The sequence below is a fragment of the Lipophrys pholis genome (genome assembly GCF_963383615.2).
Source record: "Lipophrys pholis genome assembly, chromosome: 11".
NCBI classification, from domain to species: Eukaryota; Metazoa; Chordata; class Actinopteri; order Blenniiformes; family Blenniidae; genus Lipophrys; species Lipophrys pholis.
This window is the reverse complement of record NC_137631.1, coordinates 13,411,353-13,433,262: the sequence shown is the minus strand read 5'-3', so window position 1 is coordinate 13,433,262 and position 21,910 is coordinate 13,411,353. Positions and strand designations below refer to the sequence as shown.

Here is a 21,910-nt window from a genome sequence, read left to right as displayed (position 1 = left end):
ACAAGCTTGGTGACCAGGTTGATTTTCCTGATGGTTCGGTTATCATCCAAACACATCCTGAAATCACCACAGACACTCACAGTCGAATTCGCCACCCTCCTATTTCAGTCAGTACTGCATCACCTAGGGATATTGTGATACCAGATTCAGACTCAGTTAAGACCAAAAAGTTAAACGCACCTGATACAATGAACGCTGATTTGCTTAAAGCTCTTGCTAGCTACGAAGAGCTTAGTAAGACGCTCATACAGTACATACCAACGCAGGCTTTGCCACCACAGACCCATACTCCCTCGTCTTCATCTCTGCAAAGTCAACCAAGCAGAAACCCACCAGGGGAGCTCTCCTCTCAGTCGGCTTGTGAGGGGATGGTGTCCTTAAGGGAACTCAGTTACCTTCCCCGGAGAGAGTTCAAAGTGCAAGGGGGTCAGGTAGGTGATCAATCCTCAGACATCAGCTACAACAATGTTTGCAGGCAACTTGATGATGGCATCAGAGAAGGTTTTTCAGACTCAGAGATTGTCCGTGGTGTGCTCAAAATCATAAGACCGGGCATATTCAAGGAGATGTTGATAAACAAAGATGACATGACAGTGACTGAACTCAAGGGATTTCTCCAGACCCACCTGAGAGAAAAAAACAGCACAGAGCTGTTCCAAGAGTTGATGTGTACAAAACAGGATGAGAACGAGACACCACAACAATTTCTCTATCGCTTGATTGGTTTAAAACAGCGCATCCTATTGACCTCAAGATTGACTGACACTGACATTAAATACTCTGCAGCTACAGTACAAGATGTTTTCCTGCACACGGTGTACCAAGGCTTTGGACACAAACATACGGACATACGGAGAGAGCTCAAACCTTTGTTGACAGACAGTGGGATCACTGATGAGATGATTCTTCGTCATGTGATGAAAATCACCCGTGAAGAAAATGAGAGAATGAAAAGACTTGGCTCTTCCCGCCGACAGACTGTAACAAATGCGCACAGTGCACAACTCGAACCTGATTTGGGAAAGGGACCTAGTACCAGGTCGGAGAGTGTTGAGTCCAAGTCAAAACAAACAAAACCAGATCCCCTGAGAGACCTTACGACCAAAGTAGAGGAGCTTACCAGAATGGTTGAGACCATCCAGAAACAAAATCAACAACTAACCCACAATGGGCGCCAGTACAGTGAAAGTAGGACCAAATCTCAACGTGGAAAACCCTATGGTTGTCCAAGCTGTGTGGAACAAGGCAGGCAAGACTGTAAGCACTGTTTCATATGTGGGGAGGACGGACACCGTGCAGCAGGCTGTCTAAAACGACCAAAGAGACAGGGAAACTCCAACCGGCCACTGGAGAGGGACATCTAGTGACCGAGCCTGAAAAGAAGTCCCAATCAGAAAGTGAAAAAAATGACAAAACACGCCCTTTCTCACTCTCAACCCCAGTAATAGCAAGCACACAAAGTCATTACAAACAAGTATCTCAGCTCCCTCCCCAATCACCACGTGTGGCTAAAGCTGGAGCTATTGCTAGCTTGATTGGGAAACAGGCCCTTGTTCAGAGTTATCTAAATGGCTTAGCAGTCACTTCTTTGCTCGACTCTGGGTCACAAGTCAGTATAGTTAGCCGTGCCTGGAAAAATGAGTACGTACCTGACCTCAGTACTCACCCAGTTTCAGAGATCTTAGGGGAGGAGGAACTGAAAGTTATTGCAGCAAATGGTGGTCTCATTCCATATGATGGGTGGGTAGCTATTACAGTGAACTTACCAGGGAATTTGGACCCCAATCTGTCCATTAGTGTCCCATTCCTCATCAGCAGCTACCCCATAGATAGACCATTGATTGGCTTTAATGTTTTGGAAGTGCTAATTTGTGGACAACCAGAGAGGCTAACGCCAGTCCTTGCTAGCCTTCTTAGCAAGGCTATATCTGTTCCAAATGAGACAGCCGAAGCTCTCGTCAGCTTTATTCAGACAGCAAGGTCAGTCATGCAGCAGGTACGCTTAAGAACAGGTGCCAAGGATATTGTACTCCCAGCTGGTCAAGTGTCGTGGGTGAAGTGTCGGATTCCGTCCCAAATGGATGCCTCTACCCGGTTAGTGTTGTTCGAGACAGATGAGGACAGCCAACTGTCTGCACAGTGGGATGCAGGGACAGGTTTGTTTGAAATCCAGAACCCAACAAAGCCCTATGTCACCATTCCAGTTGGTAACAACACCAACCATGACATTACAATACAACGTAAAACAGCCCTAGGAATTCTCCAGCATGTTGAAAATGTTGTGGAGGCTGATATTCTGGACAAATCACAGCCTGCAGTGACTGCCTGCCAGGTCACCACCACTCAGATCAGCAACTCAGATCCACCTCTGTGGCACCCACCTGTAAACCTCGATCATCTTGAGGAAGAACAGCAGGAGGTTGCGAGAAAGATGCTTCATGAGGAGTCAAACGCCTTTGCAAGGGATGGGAATGACCTTGGCTGTATCCCAAATCTACAAATGGTGATCAACCTAAAAGACGACGTTCCTGTGCAGAGAGCGTACACGTCCATTCCCAAACCATTATTTAAAGAAGTTAAAGACTACATTCAAGACCTTCTGGTAAAGGGTTGGATCGTGAAATCTAGGTCTTCCTATTCAGCTCCAGTTGTATGTGTGAGGAAGAAAGACGGCACTCTTCGTCTTTGCATAGATTATCGTCTCCTAAACCAAAGAACCGTGCCAGACAGACACCCACTGCCGCGAATACAGGATTTGATAGACACGCTAGGTGGATATTCAATGTTCAGTATACTTGACCAAGGGAAAGCTTACCACCAGGGATTTATGGAAGAAGGATCACGCCATCTCACTGCCTTCATAACCCCCTGGGGGTTGTACGAATGGGTTAGGATCCCATTCGGACTTTCTAATGCACCTGCAGCTTTTCAGAGGAGCATGGAGGAGATGCTGGGCTCTCTGCGAGACGAGTACTGCATTCCGTACCTGGATGACCTACTATGTTTCTCCAAATCCTTCAGTGACCATGTGGAGGTGATTCGCAAGGTCCTCAAAGCGCTGCAGACCCATGGGGTGAAACTACGGGCGGAAAAGTGTGGGATGTTCCAGAAAGAGGTTCGCTATGTGGGACGCTTGGTGTCGGCTGAGGGAGTTCGAATTGACCCCAGAGACCTCGAGGCAGTGATGGCTTTAAAAACCAAAACACCCCAAACAGTTGGTGACCTCCGACGGGTTCTCGGCTTCCTGAGTTATTACCGCTCCTACATACAGGACTTTGCTAAAATAGCAACACCATTGTATGAGCTGCTCCAAGTCAAGTCCTCCATGCCCCAACCCCCTCTACGTCACTGTAAGTCTAAGGGTCCGCAACTTCCGTCCAAAACACCTATCAAGTGGGAGACGGATCACCAAAGAACCTTGGAAAGGCTTGTCAGTATGCTGATCAAACCCCCAGTCCTCGCATACCCCAACTTTGAGGAACCATTCGTCCTACACACAGATGCCTCCGAGAAAGGGCTGGGCGCAATCCTCTATCAGCGACAGTGTGGAAAAATGCGAGTCATTGGGTATGGATCACGAACTCTGACACCTGCAGAAAGAAACTACCGACTGCACAGCGGAAAACTTGAGTTCCTTGCTCTGAAGTGGGCAGTGTGTGAGAAATTCAGAGACTATCTCTTCTATGCTCCACATTTCACCATCTACACGGATAACAATCCGCTTACCTACGTCATGAGCACTGCAAAACTCAATGCAGTTGGACACCGCTGGGTTGGAGAATTGTCAGAGTTCCACTTCAATATTAAATACAGACCTGGAAAAAACAATATAGACGCCGATACGCTCTCACGTATTCCACTCGATATCGACAACTATGTGGCGACATGCACGGAGGAACTGTCTCAGGATGTGCTGCATGCGACTTGGGAAGGTGGTAGAGCAGCCCAGAAGAAAGATGTAGCATGGATAGCTGCACTGTACACCTCTGCTAATGTAATGCCACAGCCTCATTCACTCTTGCCCGAAATAAGTCAAGAAGAGCTGGCAAAAGCCCAACGAGACGACCCTGGGATAGGGGAAATAGTAAGACTGAAAGAGACAAATAATGTTCTCACTGATGAGGTCAGAAGGTCAGGGAGTGGTCTCACTCGCAAGCTCTTTCATGAGTGGAATCAACTACATTTAGAGAATGGAGTTCTGTACCGTCAAACACAAGAGAGGAAACAGTTAGTCCTGCCCAGCCAGTATCGGTCAGTTGCTCTAAAACATCTCCATGACGACATGGGACACATTGGCACAGAACGTGTGCTCCATCTGGCCAGAGAACGTTTCTATTGGCCACACATGAAGAGATGTATAGAGGAGTATGTGACAAGAAAATGCAGTTGCATAAAACAAAAGAAACCCACCACACATGTACGCGCGCCAATGGGTGGCCTGACCTCTGCTTCCCCTCTCGATCTGGTTTGCATAGACTACTTACATCTGGAGAAAAGCAAAGGAGGCTACGAGTACATTCTGGTAGTAATAGACCATTTTACCAGATTTGCTCAGGCTTACCCAACCAAAAATAAATCAGGACAAACTGCAGCTGAACGGATATACAACGACTACATACCCCGTCTTGGTTATCCAAATCGTCTCCACCATGATCAAGGGCGCGAGTTCGAGAACGACCTTTTCCGCACCCTTGGACGGCTGTCAGGGGTCGGACACTCACGAACATCCCCATACCACCCGCAATCTAACCCCGCTGAGCGGTTCAACCGCACACTGCTGCAAATGTTACGGACACTGACAGACAGGGAAAAAGAGAGATGGAAGGAACACTTGCCACAAATGATACATGCATATAACTGTACTCGCCACGAGTCCACCGGTTACTCACCTCATTACCTGCTGTATGGGCAACACCCCCGTCTCCCCGTGGATCTGTTGTTTGGATTATTGGGAAACGCCGAATCAGTAACACACATGGGATATGTGGAGAAATGGTCAAAAAGAATGACTGAAGCATACAAGATTGCAAACAAATCCAGCCTGTCGTCAAGTGCAAAGAACAAGTCCTACTATGATCAAAAGGCGAGGGGCGTGGTCCTCAAACCAGGAGATCGAGTACTGGTTCGAAACATGGGTGAGCGAGGTGGACCCGGTAAGCTACGCTCATACTGGGAAAAGAGGATCTATGTGGTGAAGGAGCAAATCTCAGACAATCCTGTATATGTCATTCATCCTGAGGGAGACCCAAATGCAAGGAACAGAACCATACATAGGAACTTGCTGTTGTTAGTAAATGACCTGCCTGTTGAAAGCCCAGCACAGTCAGCTGACACTGTCTTAACACCCCGTCAGAGACAAAAACAACCTCAACAGAGGGCAAGCCCTGCCGACTATGGTGGTACACTGGACACCGATGAGGAGGATGGTGAGTGGACAGGAGGTTATTGGTTGAGAACACCTGTAACCAGGACAGTGCCTGGTCAGACTCCAAGGGGTCCAACTTTGACCCACAAAGAATGTCCAAATACATTACCGACGAGGGGGACCAACCCTAGTGATACGGATGAGACAAACCTACCTGAAAGAGACAATACGCACACGGATGAGACAAACCTACCTGAAAGAGACAATACGCACACGGATGAGACAAACCTAGCTGAGAGAGACAACACGCACACGGATGAGACAAACTTACCTGAAAGAGAGAATGAACAAGGCATTCCTGTAAAAGACGATAAACATAGCCCAAATGACAGAAAAAGGGATTCAGTCGGTAATGAATCGCGGATTAGTGAACAACCTGATGTCACTTACCTACGACAGCCTGGAGAGGATGAGCAAAATAGACAGGCTGAACAAGTACAGGAGGGAAGACTAAGTGGCCACCCTTATATGACTTGGCCCGCAGAAGAGGCACACAGAGAGATGAGGAGGTCGACCAGAGAGAGGAGACCGAGACCAATGTTCACTTATGAGTCGCTGGGCCAACCTTCAATACAAACCCATGTAAATCCCATCTCCTCACAGATTACCTCTACCCCCCTATCTTTCATGCCACACATGGCCAGACAATTAGTCCTCCCTGCACCTTGCGTGCCACAAATGTACATGCCTTACACATATTACATGCCAGTCACCGCACAAGTTTATTAAAAGAAAGCAAAAGGGGGAAAGAAAAAGGAAATTTTTTTTTTTTCCGTTGTCATAAATGTCTGGAGCCATTTTTGTTTGTCGGGGTGGATGTGATACTCACAAAATGTGTTTTGTTTATTATTACTGTCTAAAACAATTAAATACATCTTCAATAGAAGGAAAATAATCAGCCTGCAAGACAGCAACACAATTGACATGCTGTACCACCAAATGGACACTGGGTGGCAGCACCCTCCAGCAGCGTCACTCGGGGACCCTTGGCGAGCCGCCGAGCAAGTTGGGTTCATACTCCGGTTGAATGGAAAATGAACAGCTGTGTCCCTGCGTCGCTGATTTCATTACAACTTTTTCATTATTTACAGGTTGGTTACTCACACGCTGTGTTATTACAAATGTTAATAAGTTAATATGAATCCGCGGTGATGTGTTTTCTGTAAGCTAAATGTAGGTAATATGTAAGCATTTGAGTCTGTCTGTATACACCTCAGGAAATGGCGGCCGCCGTCCGATTCGACTGTTTTCTTTAGTTTATTTCTTTCGGCTCCACGACATTTGTGGGTTATTTCTCTGTGTGTGGCGCAGTGTTCAAGGGGTAGTAAGTTGGTGTTGCCGTTCAGATCAGGGTGAGCTACTGCTGGGGCCTCGTTTGGCAGCGCACAGGTTAATAACAGACGAAAGGTACACTTCAGTGCATTGGTTTTGGCGCCAATTTATGAGGCAGCCATCTTTATGATTATAGTTGCGTTCGGATTGTGGTAATGTAATACATTGTAGCTGCAAAGGGAATTTATTCTGTTGTATAAAGTGAACTCTTGCAAAATGTAGTTATAACAGTAATACTCTTGATGAGAAGACAGAGGTTTAAGGGAAGAAAGTGAAGACATGATTGATGAGAGACAGAAAATGTGATCTAAAGAGAAAATGTGTGTTTTGGTTTCATGCTACTTTTGATAAGTTATTGTTTAAGAAAATATGTCAGGAGACATTTACTGTCTGAAGACAGATCTATGAAGGATGCATTACTTCATGTTATCCAAGTGTGGATATAACTTGTGCTTCAATACAAAGCAAACAAAATAATTCACAAATGCAGTTATAGTGTTAAAATAAAGATGTGAATAAAGATACTCCGGTTGAATGGAAAATGAACAGCTGTGTCCCTGCGTCGCTGATTTCATTACAACTTTTTCATTATTTACAGTGAACACCCATCAACGGGTTATCTATACATCTGCCAGCGGAGACCTAGCCGGGACCCGCTACATATGCATGTATCAAGCTCACTTCGGATTATATGATGCCGTTTATGTTGTTCATTGATGTTTGCTGCATTTATACATGAAATCAGAGATGCTAAAACAATATACATTTCAGTCAAATCTCTTCAAAAATGTTCACAATTGCTCAAATATAATACTATAAAACTTAAATGTATTTATTTTTCATGTGTACAGTCCCTAAAGCTGCAACGAGAGAGAAAGAAAAAGGATTGGCCAAAGCTGCACAAACATAGTGATGCCCACTTCTCACCACAAGGTGGAGCCATTTGCAAAGTATATGGAATCAAGCGTATTGTCCAGAGTGGGACGTCATTGTTCTCTCTCTCATCGAGACAATAGTCTCTTTTATTTGATTCAGGTTGAAGCCCTCCTCCACCAGTTTCCCTTTGGAAAGAGCTCTGAAACCAAATACAGGAACCAAACGAACTACAAAGTCAGCAGACAGGAGAGTCAGTAGAACGTCTGCAAAATATGTACCAAATTTTTAGTGATGGAACTGAGAATATTTAGAAACAATGACTATACGACAATCCTACAAAAACTAATTCTGAACTGAAAAGAAAGACTTATCAACGTACCTGCCTAATAACTGGTTTCAAAATGTATGAATTTCAAAAAATTATCTACTTTCATTAAATGAAACACCTTCCCAGTGTAATTAATTTTTAGATAATCATAAAGATGTGAAAACAATTACTTTAATAGTCAAACTGAGCAATTAAAAAAAAAAATCACAAGGTTACTGAATTTCAGCATCAATTATAAATATGGGTAAAACGTCAATTTCCTGAAGAAATTTTTTTTCTAAAACTGAAGACTTAATATCTAAAATAACTTTCTTTTTTAATATTGAAATAGTACAACAAAATAATGACAATCATTCAAAAAAAGTAGAGAAACAAAATAAAACCATTGGAAAAGTTTTGCAATAACTCGATATAAAGAATCACAAAACTGTGTGGCACCAAAAGTCAAAATCAGTCCTCAAATGTGCATTAATACACAAACAAAAGGAATTATATACTTCTGAACTATGCATTTATTCAGGATCTAAGTTCTGCTCTCAGGAAAAGATGTGCAGAGACGATTACCTGTAACTTCAACTCTCTGAACATTTGCTGGAATGCAATTTGCCCTGGGGGGGACTTTTAATAGTCTCGCTTAAAACGAAAATAATTTAACATTGTGATAATATCAGGATTAAAATTATTTCAACAATCATGTGAATGCAAAAACGTATTGATGTTCCTGGAACATCAATTTTTACATATTTAGATACGTTTAGGGAGTTTTTTAGGTGTTGCTCATAATGGGAAAAAAATATATTTTGTAAAAAAATCTAATTAAATCAAATGCATTCGAAGCCATCTTGATGTCCTGATCTCTGCTGCCCTCTCCTGGACAAACAGCATCACAGCCGTCCCCAGAAAGTCTCATCAAGGACAGCTCACATCCTGGTTTCCACCTGTTTGACCTGTTGTCCTCCGGCAGGCTCGACAGTGTTTGAAACGTTTATACACGTATAAGAAAGAATAGCAAAACATCAGCACATGCAACCAATATATTATGTTTAGTGTCCAATATAAAATTTATTAACTTGACTTCAAGCAATTTTTAAAAACACCATTATAGTTACAGTACATATAAGAACTGGATTAAAACATTTTTTAAAATCACAAACACACCGACATGGGAAATCCTACAGAAGGTAGACGGTCAGTGGCGTCACGACTTTTCACATAAAAAATCTCCTCAGCAGCATATCTGACACAGACCCTGAATAGGGCGCAGCAAGTGACGTTTGTGCTTCAGTTCTAAATTTAAATAAAACAGCAGACAGATGACAGGACAATCTTTTCAGAAATAATCAAGTTGACAAACAACAGGCTGATAGTCAAGTGAACTGGTTTACTTTGACATAACAGGATGTAACCAATCATCGACCGCTGCAGGTTTTTCTCGATAACTCGAACAACGTGTGTTTTAAGGTGGCAGTTTGAGAGTTTTGGGAATAAATGTGTTTTAAATTCAGCTTTGTTTAAAAAAAGTTCAATGAAAAGATAAATTGTTTGAATATATTCAGCTAAAACAGAGATACAACCAGCTGTGAAGCCAGCTTGACTGAGCACAAAGACTGAAAACTGGGAGAAATAAAGACGGGGAGGTCGCTCGGCTCATTGGAGTGCATCTCTTACATTCAGTACTTGTTAGTTCAGTTGGCTGCGTTGCACTTTGAACTATGTGCCGACCATGCAGTTTGTCCTATACGTTGTGATTTAGTCAGCTTTAGGCAAATATTATTCAACCTGGACTGAGCTCTTTCCTCCACTTTCACTTTTTATACTACAAAAACCAAAACTGGCAGTTGAATAAAACCTTAACAGAGGGCAGATGAAGGTGGCATCTCACTCAAGAAACAGAAAAGAATAAATTAATGTATTTCCAAACATATCAAACGAACACTCAATACGTCGAGATATAAAGACTGCAAATAACTATAATGATAATGACAGTTCCATATCGTCACACGGGGATTTATCAGAAGCACCATTAGATCAGACATACCACTGTGGAGACCAGCTGGACCTCACACCTGCCCCTCCTCAGTTCTGTTGGTAGAGAGGACTGTCGAAGCCGCTGTCCTGCTGGTGCTGTCTCAACTCAGAAAACAGAGGCCTGGAACAGACCTGCTGCGTCTCACATTCGGAGCCAGGAGTGGGCTCCCTTTGTGTCCCTCTGCTTGTGAGAGCCGGGATCTCCGTGTACAGCGTCGTCTTTGCAATCTCATTATAAACCGTGAGGTCAGAGACATCTGGCGTTAGTGTGCCGAACTCTCCACCGACACCTGATGCAGCCGACGCAGCAAAAGGCTTTGCCGGTTCTACTTTCCTCCCCAGGAATGACAGCGTGGAAACGTGGAAGCTTGCCTCCGAGTCGCTGCTGGTCAGGCTCCAGTCGGTGTGTCTGTCCCCTCGGACCGGAGCCTCCTTGCCCTGCCGCTCTGAAAGCAGGCCACTGTGCACTTTGGGAGAGTCACTTCCTTGCAAGTGCAGCTCTCTGTTTTTACCCCACAGGGACGCATTTTTTAAATCTGCAGGGGAGGGGAAAGCCACTCGATGACGGGACTTGTGACTGGGGCGGTTTGTGGTCTTCGTGTCGGCGTCCATTGACGTCTCATCTCTCTCATTTGAAGGTTTGTCCAAATGCTTTGAGAGTTTAGTCCTCGCTGGAGCCGTTGCATTCTGTTCTGAATCGGCACCAGCGTTTTCTCTGTGGGATTTCTCCTCTGTCCTCATGTCAGGAAGCACATTTGGTGATGCCAGGTCCTTCCTGAAGCCTCCGTCTCCACCTGGAGGGCAGGTGGCGGTGGACACAGCTGTCGAACTGCCGGCTTATGCAAAACAGAGATGAACGTCACAATGAAAATACTTTGATAATCTTGGGGGGGGGGTTATAAAACACAGAAAAGCAATCGGTCCCACCTGGTAAATGTTGGTTCTTTCCCGATTTACTTTTAATTGGCGTTTCGAACACTTTAGCCATGGCCACCAGCTTGCTTGCGGCGTTCATTATTATCTTCTCAGCACTGCAAAACACACGACACGTCAACACAAGGAGCCAGATGTTCCACGGTGAAGCAAACCCTCCTTGGACAGTTGAGGCCACTCGCCCTGTACTCTTTCCTCCGTCTTCCAGTAACTCCTGCAGACAGGTCAGATAATAGTGCCGCATCTTTCTGGCTGTGTCCTGCCTCTCTCTCTGCACCTCTTTGCGGATCATCTCTGCTGCTCGTTCCCGACTTTCCTGGAGGTAACGCAACATGTCTCCTGGAATGAAGACAAAAACAGGATCCGCTTGTGTTCATAGGGGATGATTACTTTCAAAAGCTTAATGTCCGAGGCTGCATGTAACAAAACAAAACAACTGTTTACTAAATTCCCGTATAAAGACCAACCTCGGATTTTCTCTACAGTCATCAGGTACTGCTGCTTCATCTCTTCCAGGCCTTGCTGCAGTTTTTGTTGATCAGAACTTCTGGGAACAAGTGCAATAACAGGTTTTCTTTCCTCTTCTAGATTTGCTGGGTGCAAGGAAATTACAATACACCCAAAAACATATAAACACAAACCCTGTAGAGTCGTTGCTTCTCTTGACTTCTTCCAGTTGCTGCAGATGTTCCTCCTTCGCCTTCTGCAAGCTGCTTTGATGTTCAGCTACAATAAAACATTGGCGTGTCCATGGTGCATCAATACACATGCTTCTCCAAATCACAGCTGAGCATAATGAGCATTTCACTTGCAATAATACTAATAACAATAATAATAATAATAGTAATAATAGTGGGAAAAAGTACCCTTGAGATGCTGCATTGCTGCTTTGTGCTCTCGAATGCTGTGCTGGAGTTGACGGCAAGCTTTCTGTAAATGTCTCTGCAGCTCGTTGTTCTTCTTCTGCAGTTTACTTGTATTCTGAGCACACTCCTTCCTGCAGTCGGACGCCTGCTTTCTCTCGGAAAGAGAACCTGGGAATGACCAAAGAAAATCCCATCATGCTGACTAGTGATCACAGCTCAAACTAGATAACAGTGAATATGTTGCATACGTTGGATTTTGTTGATGTCTCTCTCATGCTGCGCTTGTGTTTCCGTTAAGACGCTTCTCAGCCTCTCTTCACTCGTCTGTGGGAGCAGAAGAGAGAAAGCACATTGTTCCAATAAGATACCACGTTAAAACAACTCTACCATTCACCATAGCAGTATATAGTAGGGCTTAAATTGTATACAATCAGGTTTTTAGCAGCTTGAATTTCAATATCAGTTTCAATATGAAACTCGCTTTATACATTTCACTCTTTAGATGACAAATGATATAACGACTCACTTTTCCCCACTCCTTTTTAGCCTGAGAAACGGCTCTATTGACCAAGTCTGCACATGAAGTATGGATGACATGTGTTATCGAGGTCTCTGATGTGGCCCCACTCATCCTGCCGGTGTCGTCACCATCCTGATGATTAAGAAGTTTCGCCTGAGCCTCTGCCAGTCCACTTTCCAGCTCTGCTTTGAATTCATCTCTCAGTTGCCGTTTCTGGGTCAGCTCTTTGACGGCGTACTGGTATTGCCACTCGTCCTCCCGCGTCCTCACAGTCTGCTGGAGCTTGGCTTCCACCTGAAGGAGAAGCTCCTTCTTCTGGAGTTCGGCGTCCTCTCTGGCTTGCTCGAGCTTTTTCAGCAGTTCTTGCAACTTGGCTTGGTAAACTTGCTCACTGCAAGCTTGGATCATGGCAATCTCCTGCCGTTTGTCTCTCGTCCAGGCTTCTCTAGCTCCAGCCAGCTCCGCTTTCATTACCGCAGCGTGCTCTCTGGTCACCTGCTGCAGCTGGCTTTGGAGAGCTGCCAGCTCCTTTTGAAGTTCCTCCATCCTCTGTCCTCCAGAGCCTTGCTCCTCCAGCTGCTGCGTTTGCGTCCTGTGCCACTTTCCCTCTGCATCCTTTAGTGCCTGAGACACCTGAAACATTTCATCAAAGTGGATCATCCAAAGAAATTAAAACACAAGTGGATATATAGTAATGACACTTTGAAAATTGTAACAAAAAAGCCTGTCATACTTGCTGTTCAGTATGTTGCTCCTGCAATTCTCCCCACTTCTTCTGCTCTGTGAGCAGAGATGCCTGGTATTCTGGTAATGAAGTCAAGTCATCAATCCAGCGATTATAGGCCCGTGTCACAGCACCTTCAACCTGAAACACAAACACATTGACCACTGCTATATTTGACCCTTTGAAAATGGCACAGAATATCACCATGATGCAACAAAAGAAACATGGAGCCTTAAAGGTCTATTACAGAATATATAGTTATCATTCTCAGTCATCATCACAGTGATGAGACACATCTCAATAGTTAGAATCTGAGAGAAAAATTTATCAATGCACATCAACTGGAATATTTTTAGCCTTTTGTTTTTATCCTCTATTATTTTATCTCAATTGGTAGAATATCTGATGATCTTCCTATTTTACAACTAGAGTCGATAATCACCACCACTGGAACAGGAAAAATAATGAATAAATGAATGACGGAGAATACAAAATCTTTAATTATGCTTTGAATCTTCATGAGTGTAGAAATAAGCAACAAATCAATCAACTTTTAAATGTTTTTTCCAACTTTTTGTGCTGTACCAGTAAGACGAATGAAAAGCTCACCAACCTGTTTGGCCATGTCCTCCAGGTATTTTTCTTGCGCCTCTCTCTGGGCTTGTTTCCGGGCTTCCTCCACAGCCTTACATCGTTCCTTGTCAGCCTCCTGTTGCAGCTGCTGTATCTGTGCACTGAGCCGGGACTCCAGCTCCTCGGCAGTGGCTGTGAGACGGGTAGTTTCGATGGTGTCTGTCTGACAGGTCGCCTCACCTGTCTCTGCCGATCTTTTTGCATCCTCAAGCTTCTGAGTCCAAGTCCTCTCCATCTAAAAAAAGGAGTAGAAAATAAAATCCGGTGTGAAGTCACTCCTCGAGAGATGCAGAGGCTGGACTCCCCCTCAAGAGGTCTTACCTTTTGCAGTTCCTCCTTCATTGCAGCCCTGGTTGCAGAGACACGAGAACTGACTTGCTGCTGGATCTCAGTCTCCTTCTCTTTGGACCAGAGAGCTCGGAGTTGTAATACAGAGGCCTGATGCTGAGCCTCAAGTTCAGTTCTCAGCTTCTCCACAGCTGCGCTGCCCTGGTCTCTAATCGCAGCTTCGTCCTGCTCTCGCTTGCGAATACTTTCTTCAAGCATGTTTTTTTCATTGCAGATAGCCAAGTAACATTCTTGCACGCCCAGTATCTGGTTGTTGACTTCAGAGAGCTGTGTTCTGTACATAAAGTAAGGAGGCGTGTACATGAGATTCAACTGTTTCTCGTTGATTAAAATGTTCAGTATTAGTTGCAGAAAGAGACTTACTGTAGCAGGTGAACCTGCTGCTGGTGCTGCACACTCAGCTCCTCAATCTGAGCCTTGTGTTCCAGCGCGAGTTCGGTCCTGATCTGGTTCACCACGTCGTCCCGATACTGCTGATGAATCCGCTCAGATCTTGACGCAGGGTCAGAATCATTTATCAACACACGCATACAACTCAAAATGAATGTGTTAAGTGCAGTTTCTCCGTATCTTACCTCACTGCTGCTTCCTGTTTCTCTTGGTCAAGCTCCTGGATCATCTCCCTCATTTTGGCGCACAGCTCAGAATTAGCAGACTTCAACTTTTCCTCACTTTGTTTGAGCTCCTTGTGCTTCTTTTCTAGCTCCTGCAGTTTGGATAGAAAAAGAATGGTTCGTGACGTCACAAAAGTGAGAATTATCGTCATCATTGTATAAAGGACATAATTAATCGACAAACCTCAAGTTGTTCCTGCAAATGCTGTTTGTCTTCTTGTAGCCTCAGCAACTCTTTCGGAGAGTCTCCAGCCACGTCTATCGGTTTCTTACTACTGCTCTCTCTGGCCTGAGGACATAATAATTGTCTTTATTAGAGCAATTCAACATATTTCCTTTCATTTACTCACTTTATCTGTGTTATACATTATTTTTTCTCCCCACAAAGTGATTTTAAGCCAATCATTATCTACAAAAACATATGATGTTAAATATATATCAAATATCTTGTTATCTTAGCTCAACTATTATAAAATTTTCATTGGTTTTGTTTGAATTAAATCCCAAACACAGTGATAAGAAAAGAAGATTTCTCACAGAAGTCTTGACTTTGGCTTCCTCCAACTCTTTCTGCAGCTCGTTGACTTGAGCCTGGCAGTGCTGGAGATCTTCCTGCAGCTGACTGATCTTCTGCCGCTTCCCCTTCAAACTGCCCAGGCAGCGCTGCATCTCCACTCGAAGCAGCCTTAAAGCTTCATCTTTTGGCAGTTTGGAGTCTGACAGATGAGCGAGAGCAGGGCTACCAAAACAAGAAGAAAAAAACGATCATTCCTGATAGGAGTGCTGTCAGTTAACTTCAGCCATTCATCCTCCATCATCCTGCAGGGTGCTCAATCCAGTAACAGCTGACTATGGGCAAAAGCAGAAAGGTCTCCAGTCCATCACGTCCAAACACAGTGAGAGACACAATCATGCACACAGACATTCACACCTACAAGCAATTTAGAGTCACCAGATAACCTCAAAGACACATTTTGGACTGTGGAAGGAAACCAGACTGCAAAATTAAAAACCAAACACAGTGCACTGAGGAATCATCATGTACCTCTGCAGCATGCCATTTTTCCTGTTTGTTTTCTTCAATCCCAGATCCAAACATGACTCAGACAGGTGATTCTCCCAGTCACTGCTCGGGTCCAATGCAATAACACCATGTTTCACAGCTGACTCGTACAGCGTAATCTGCTCCTTCAGATCAGCCATATCCTCCTGTAGATTAAGAAAAAGTGGAAGGCATGATAACTCAAACTGCTTTTTCACGTCACCATATTTCGAGAGGCAGAAACGTCAAAGAGCAAACCTGCAAAGCTTTATTCATGTTTTCACTTAGTGCCTTAGCCGACTGTGCTTGTTGTAGTTTGATTTGCATTTGACTCATCTCTTGTACTGAACCTGGAGAAAACGAGAGATAAAAGGTCATTTCAGTGTAAACAATGTAAGACTATGCCCATACACCACTGTAGCTTTGTTTGGTAATGATCACGGTTTCACCATGAGGAAAAACACTGATTTCAGTATAGATATAGTATATAGACGATGCCTTCACTCACTTGTCTCCAGCAGCTTGGCACATTGTTGTTGACTCTCCTCCAGACGTTGAGTGAGGGCATTGATGACTTTGGCTCGCTCCAGTTGTTGTTGTTCCTTCTGCCCCTCCAGCTGAGTCACATGCTCTCGTAAACTCTGACAAACATCAACCTGGAAAAAGCGAGAAAAAAAAACCACCAACGTGGAGGCTGACCAAGTTTGCAAGAAGGTTCAAATAAAAATCTTTTCAGATTTCTCTGCTTTTAATTGGGTGAACTGTGAACAACTTCAGATGTATTTCAATGCTGTAAGAGACCTGTTCTTTCAAAGAATGCGAGGTGGAGTCCAGCTTCTGCTGCAGGGCCAACATTGCCGAGTCATGTTGCTCCTTCATGATGGTAAGGTCTCTGTCGTGTTGCTCTCGCACTCTGGACAGAGTATCAGAGCGGCAAAGCTCCAACATCTGTTGCTTCATGCTGTCCACTGCAGCGTCTGCCACCATCTGCTTCTTGGTGTTCTGCGAACACAAAAAAGGATGTGGACAACTTAAAACCCATTCCTAATTTATTACAGCAAGTAAGTATTTATTTACAATTTTGTTTATTACATACTGTCATGTACGAATATGTGAAAAAACCTGAGGTGCGTCTTACCTCCTGATTTCTATCATTGAGGATCTGCACTTGCTGCTCCAGTGCCTTCAGCTTGTTTTGCATTTGAACTTCTCTCACTTTTGCTTCTTCCACTAGTCGACTTGATTCCTTTAGACTTACAGCCAGGCCGTCTTTTTCATCTATAGATCATTTAAAAAAAAAAAAAAAAGGGGTCTTTACATTGTGTCAAAACTAGATGAGTCAAAGTGGAAAAATTGTTTCAAAACAACTGAGACTTTAAGTGGGGGAAAAAAAAAAGCTTTTAATTCCAATTAATATAACATGTAAAAATATAAAGGGATAGTTCCTTCCACTCGCTGCCAATGAGAGTATCCGTACACTGATAATCAAAGTTAGTGTGAAACGTACCTCTAACGATTGCAAACTGATGTTCAACGTATCTCATGTTTCGCCGTGCATCCTCCAGCTTTTGCTCCAAATCTTCGATTTGCCTTTGCTGTGCTTTATTTAAAATCTGCAGTTGAGCAAGCTGCTGCCTTTCAGGATTTTCTGAAACATAGAACAACCAAAATCAGGAATGAATTTCATTTGACCTCATCAATAGTATTAATCTGGAAAGTTTGTCTCACGTTGTGCCGTGTCCAGGAATTCTCTTTGCAGATGGTCGAAGTGGGCTTCTTGCTGAGCCCCTTGAGAGTTAAACATCTTTGGCTGATGGGCGGCGTGCTGAGGACTGCAAGTACCCTTAATAATAAAAGTAAAACGTGTTATTTATTGGCACCTTTTGAGATATCCAAGGTCACTGAACACAGTGATGGCATGTTAAAATACAGAAAATAGACAACTAGTAAAAACATAGTAACATTCAAAACATTCAGGGAGATCAATATCAATTAGCATGAGTATGCTTGTTTATAAAGATACGTTTTAAGGTGGGACTTAAATCGGTCCAGGAACTGAATCTTTTTGATGTTGGGCAGGAGTGTGTTCCAGAGGTGGGGGGCTGGGCGGCTGAAGGCTCCGGAACCCATGGTGGTCATATGGGCCGGAGGGACAGTGAGGCTGAGAGAGAAGGCAGGTCTGCGAAAGTGGCTGAGTGAGTAGATGTGGAGGAGATCAGTGATGTGATTGCTTTGTTCAGCTGGGAGCCAGTGGAAATCATGAAGAACTGGGGTTACGTGATGAATGGAATGTGTTGGGGTGATGATTCGAGCGGCAGCAATTTAAACCAGTTGGGACTTTATGAATGGATTTGAGAGGGAGCCCAAGCAGAAGGGAACTACAGTCGTCCAGATGGAAGGTGACCAGGGCATGGACTAGTGTGGCGATGCAACTGGGTGAGAGGGAGGGGCAAAGGCAGTTGATGTGGCCATGGTGGGAGTATGACGATCAGGTGATGTTATTGATGTGGGTTTGAAATGCTAAAATGCTGTTGAGGACGACACCCCGACACTTCACCTGAGTGGAGGGGGGGGGGGGGGGGGGGGGGGGACAGGACAGGAGTTGGAAGATGACATTTTGAATGTACTAGGAAGTTAATGTTCTGTTTTAATCCACAACGCTCTGGGCATGACGTGAAATCCTCAACGAGTGGGAGATTGATTCATATGAATCAATAATCTCCCAGCAGGATTATATTGGGGGAAGTGAGCAGATGTCAATACTGTTTACCTTGGTCGCCTTTTCCACACTTATTTACATGGAAAAAAATAAGAATATAACTATGACAGACAAATTTAAGCAACAGCTTTCTTCTCCAACACAATGAAATTCAACCACCAAGTGAGCAGAATTTCCTGTCAATAAATAAAACATTGTGCCTTGTGGTTTTGGTAGCTTGCAATAATAAAAGATTCCATTACCGTACCTGAAAATGGCTTTGTTTGTCCACGTATCCTCCTTCTGCATTATATTGCACATGGCTATTGGTGGCTTGGGTATATAATTCCGATTGAAACTCAGTGGAAAAGTCACAAGTTTCGGTAGATTTTTCTGTGCCAATGCTCATACACGGATAATCTCCCTGTGCGAAGTGATGATCCTGTTTCCAAGTGTGGGGCAGAGGTTGACTTTGAGGCTGACTCAGATGTCCAGTATTAGGAACACCATCTTCATACTGCACATTGTGGGAGTCTTGATCATAGTCAACTTCATAGTTCTTTGGAGAGAAAGTAAAAACCAGATATGCATTTTCCCCAATATACAGTATGTCTGGAGAGGAAAAAGTATTTAGTAACACAAGCTGACTCTACCTGTGTGTGAGAGGCTGGTCTGGGATTATCAGACCATTGCTGAGTCCATTTGGCATGTGGGCTGATCAGAGAAAGAGAAATGTATAAATATAAATGAACCACATGAAAAGTTCATCCATTGACTGACTGGTCATGAGTCAACACACATCAATGTGGTTTACCTGCTGCCACTATTTCTATTGCTGCAGGCCGAGTACTCCAGGTCTGACGGGGAGGAGTCCCGGCTGTCATCCAGCATGTCATGGGGCAAGTCTGTGAGCAGCTTGTGCAGCTGCAGAAAATAGCACATGGAAATGAGTCACCATTGTTGCCCCGCAACAGAGTTGTAAAATAACAGATTGATACAGAAAGACAGACTGTGTCAACCCAAGAGGCAGAAACAGTATCGGTTATGCATTGACAGACACACAGGTTGCAAGATTTTAAATTAACCACACAGCTTTTTGAAAAGGTAAACTATGTATTGGAAGCAACTGAGGGAAACAATTTCAAAACTAATTTGTAAGTGTTTTTTGCCCTCACAATTTAAAAAAAACAAACATTTTTTAATGTTTCAAGAATGTATTAGTATATATATTGATGAATGTAATCATCCCCAGAACGACAGTAATGCCTTTACATAGTTCATCTATTACTAACCCGCAAAAAATAATGCCAATTCTCATCTGTGCTCTTCACAGACTGCACATGCTTGACACACAAAACAGCCGTTTAAGGTGGAACAAGAAAAGCTGGCTGGACTTACTTCCCACAAGGAATGTTGAATAGTCCTCAAATCCTCGACTGTATCCACAACCAATGGACCCATATTTGTCCCTCTTACATTACAGACTAAAGAGGCACCTCAGCCTCAACTGTGAAGCGACGAGATAAACCTGAACCAAATATAACTGCAGAGAATTCCCTCTCTGTGAAAAATCCAAAGCGTGTCTGGCATGTTGTCGGCTTCCTGTAGGACTGCTGTGTTTTGCTCCAAAAGAACTCCATTGTTCAGAAGAAATATATAGCAAGGTTAACTGGGGCAGAAACATTCCAATTAGTAGGGGCAAATATTTTCCACTTCACTTGTTTGACTATAATAAGTAGGTTATAGGTAGGGGGGGTATCCATACTAATCAAAGTCCCATTCTACAGCTGACTTGTAAAATGTTAAAAGGATGTTTCTAAATGAAGTGGAGAAAGGCACAGTACTATATAATCTAAAGACAACATATGAAAGCTACAAGGCAGAGCTAGAACCAAAGATTTGAGCATGACACACCTCTAAGGAGGAGTTTCCCTACAGCCAATGTCAGCTCAGTTTCACTGCACAAGTGGGTGTGAGTAAAAACACATCACATACACTATTTACAAAAAGTTAGGGATATTTGGGGTGAAATTTCAGGATCCATTATAACCTTCACAGGTGAACTTAATGTAATTGTCTCAAAGACTTTTGAATGCACATGTGCAACTGTTCAGTGTTTCATTACTTTTTGTGCAACTTGCTGTTCCTTCTAATAAATTTATTGGTTCAATTCGAATTGGTATTTAAACAGTCCTAATCATGCAATTCACATTCTGACATCATGAGACCAAGACGACGCCTAACAAATGATCAACAGAACCTCACCATTGCAAGGCTTCAAACAGCATGTTCTCAGAAATACATTCCAATAGATAGAGATGTACTGAAGAGATTGCATCATTAGTGAACGGCTGCTGGGGACTGGGATACCTCAAATTGAGCGGCCTGCACTTTCTCCAGTCCTGAATCCCATAGAAAATCTCTGGGATCAGCTGAGTCACCTTGGAGAGGCTTGTAAGTCTGTACCCCTGAACCTCAATGATCTGAGGGCTGCTCTTCAAGAAGGGTGGGAAGCCTCGGCAGACAATAGATCCACTTGCGAACATCATCACTGTAAAGCTAACTGACGCTCAAGGATAAATGATCATTTATTGAAACAGTTTTTGTTATTCGCTCTCGTTTCAATTAATTGTTGTTGAGATGAGGAAATCAGCATTGGTTGCCACTACTTAAATGCCCCCTTTCATGGTATATCACTGTAGCATGAACCTTTTAGATTTTCCATGAATTTCACCCCAAAGCCAAATATCCCTCACTTTCTGTAAGTAGTATATGTGAAAGTGACCGTGCTTGCAAAGTCACAAAACATACCTTACTGCTTCCCAAAACAACAACACATACAGTAACCAGCCAAATGTGTGATCATCTCGGAGAACTACATATTTTGGTTAGTGAGCACAAACGAGGTACTTAACCAGAAAGAAAAGACAACGGAGGTCTGTCTCGATTACACATAGTAACAACTATACGGAAGTTTTTATAATGGTTATCAGAGTGTTGCACCTCTTGTTCTCTTGCATAGTCCTCTTGGTCGTATTCCTCTTCTTCATGCTGGGTTTGCAGAGCTGCACTGTCAAAGTCCATAGACATGTTGCACAGCTTGCTGGAGGACGAAATGTTTGGAATAACGGGGCCATCAGAAACACGTACGACACGGACGTTAAATATAAGTTTGTCGGAGTTTGATGATAGCGAATTGAAGCCTGTCAAGCATAGTCATGACTCACCTGTTTACACGTTCCTTTGTTGCGAGGCTTTTTCCTTGTCTGAACAATGTTATTGCTCGGTAGCTTTAGCCACTAGCCACGCAGCTGATTATATTGCTGAACAAGCATTATCCCGTGGTCACGTTAATAAAAGGGTTCAGCATACTTCAAACAACACACGCGAAACCCCTTTTAACGTAGACGATACATCGGATACCAGTCAGATTAGGATGAGTTAACAGAACCTGGAAGCCAGAAGAAGCAATGCTAACTCCCGGTTAGCCGGTTGCAAGGAGTCTCGCCCACTTCGAAACTCGCGCGCGTATTAGCGCCAAAC

General features: G+C 43.7%; 1 protein-coding gene across 1 annotated transcript; it reads right to left on the bottom strand.

Annotated features, from left to right (window-relative positions):
* Positions 1–9,006: 9,006 nt before the first annotated feature.
* Positions 9,007–21,457, bottom strand: cep152 (centrosomal protein 152; the record flags this gene model as incomplete). Its single annotated transcript, XM_080475732.1, has 26 exons — positions 9,007–10,825; positions 10,917–11,020; positions 11,105–11,261; positions 11,390–11,469; positions 11,564–11,648; positions 11,789–11,956; positions 12,037–12,112; positions 12,315–12,941; positions 13,042–13,173; positions 13,646–13,900; positions 13,987–14,287; positions 14,377–14,505; positions 14,589–14,719; positions 14,812–14,916; positions 15,165–15,366; positions 15,673–15,836; positions 15,928–16,019; positions 16,178–16,325; positions 16,471–16,671; positions 16,808–16,947; positions 17,177–17,317; positions 17,398–17,512; positions 18,636–18,926; positions 19,021–19,081; positions 19,182–19,291; positions 21,371–21,457. 26 exons carry the CDS (start codon positions 21,455–21,457, stop codon positions 10,038–10,040), a joined length of 4,890 nt encoding a protein of 1,629 aa, XP_080331858.1. The 3' UTR covers positions 9,007–10,037.
* Positions 21,458–21,910: the final 453 nt, after the last annotated feature.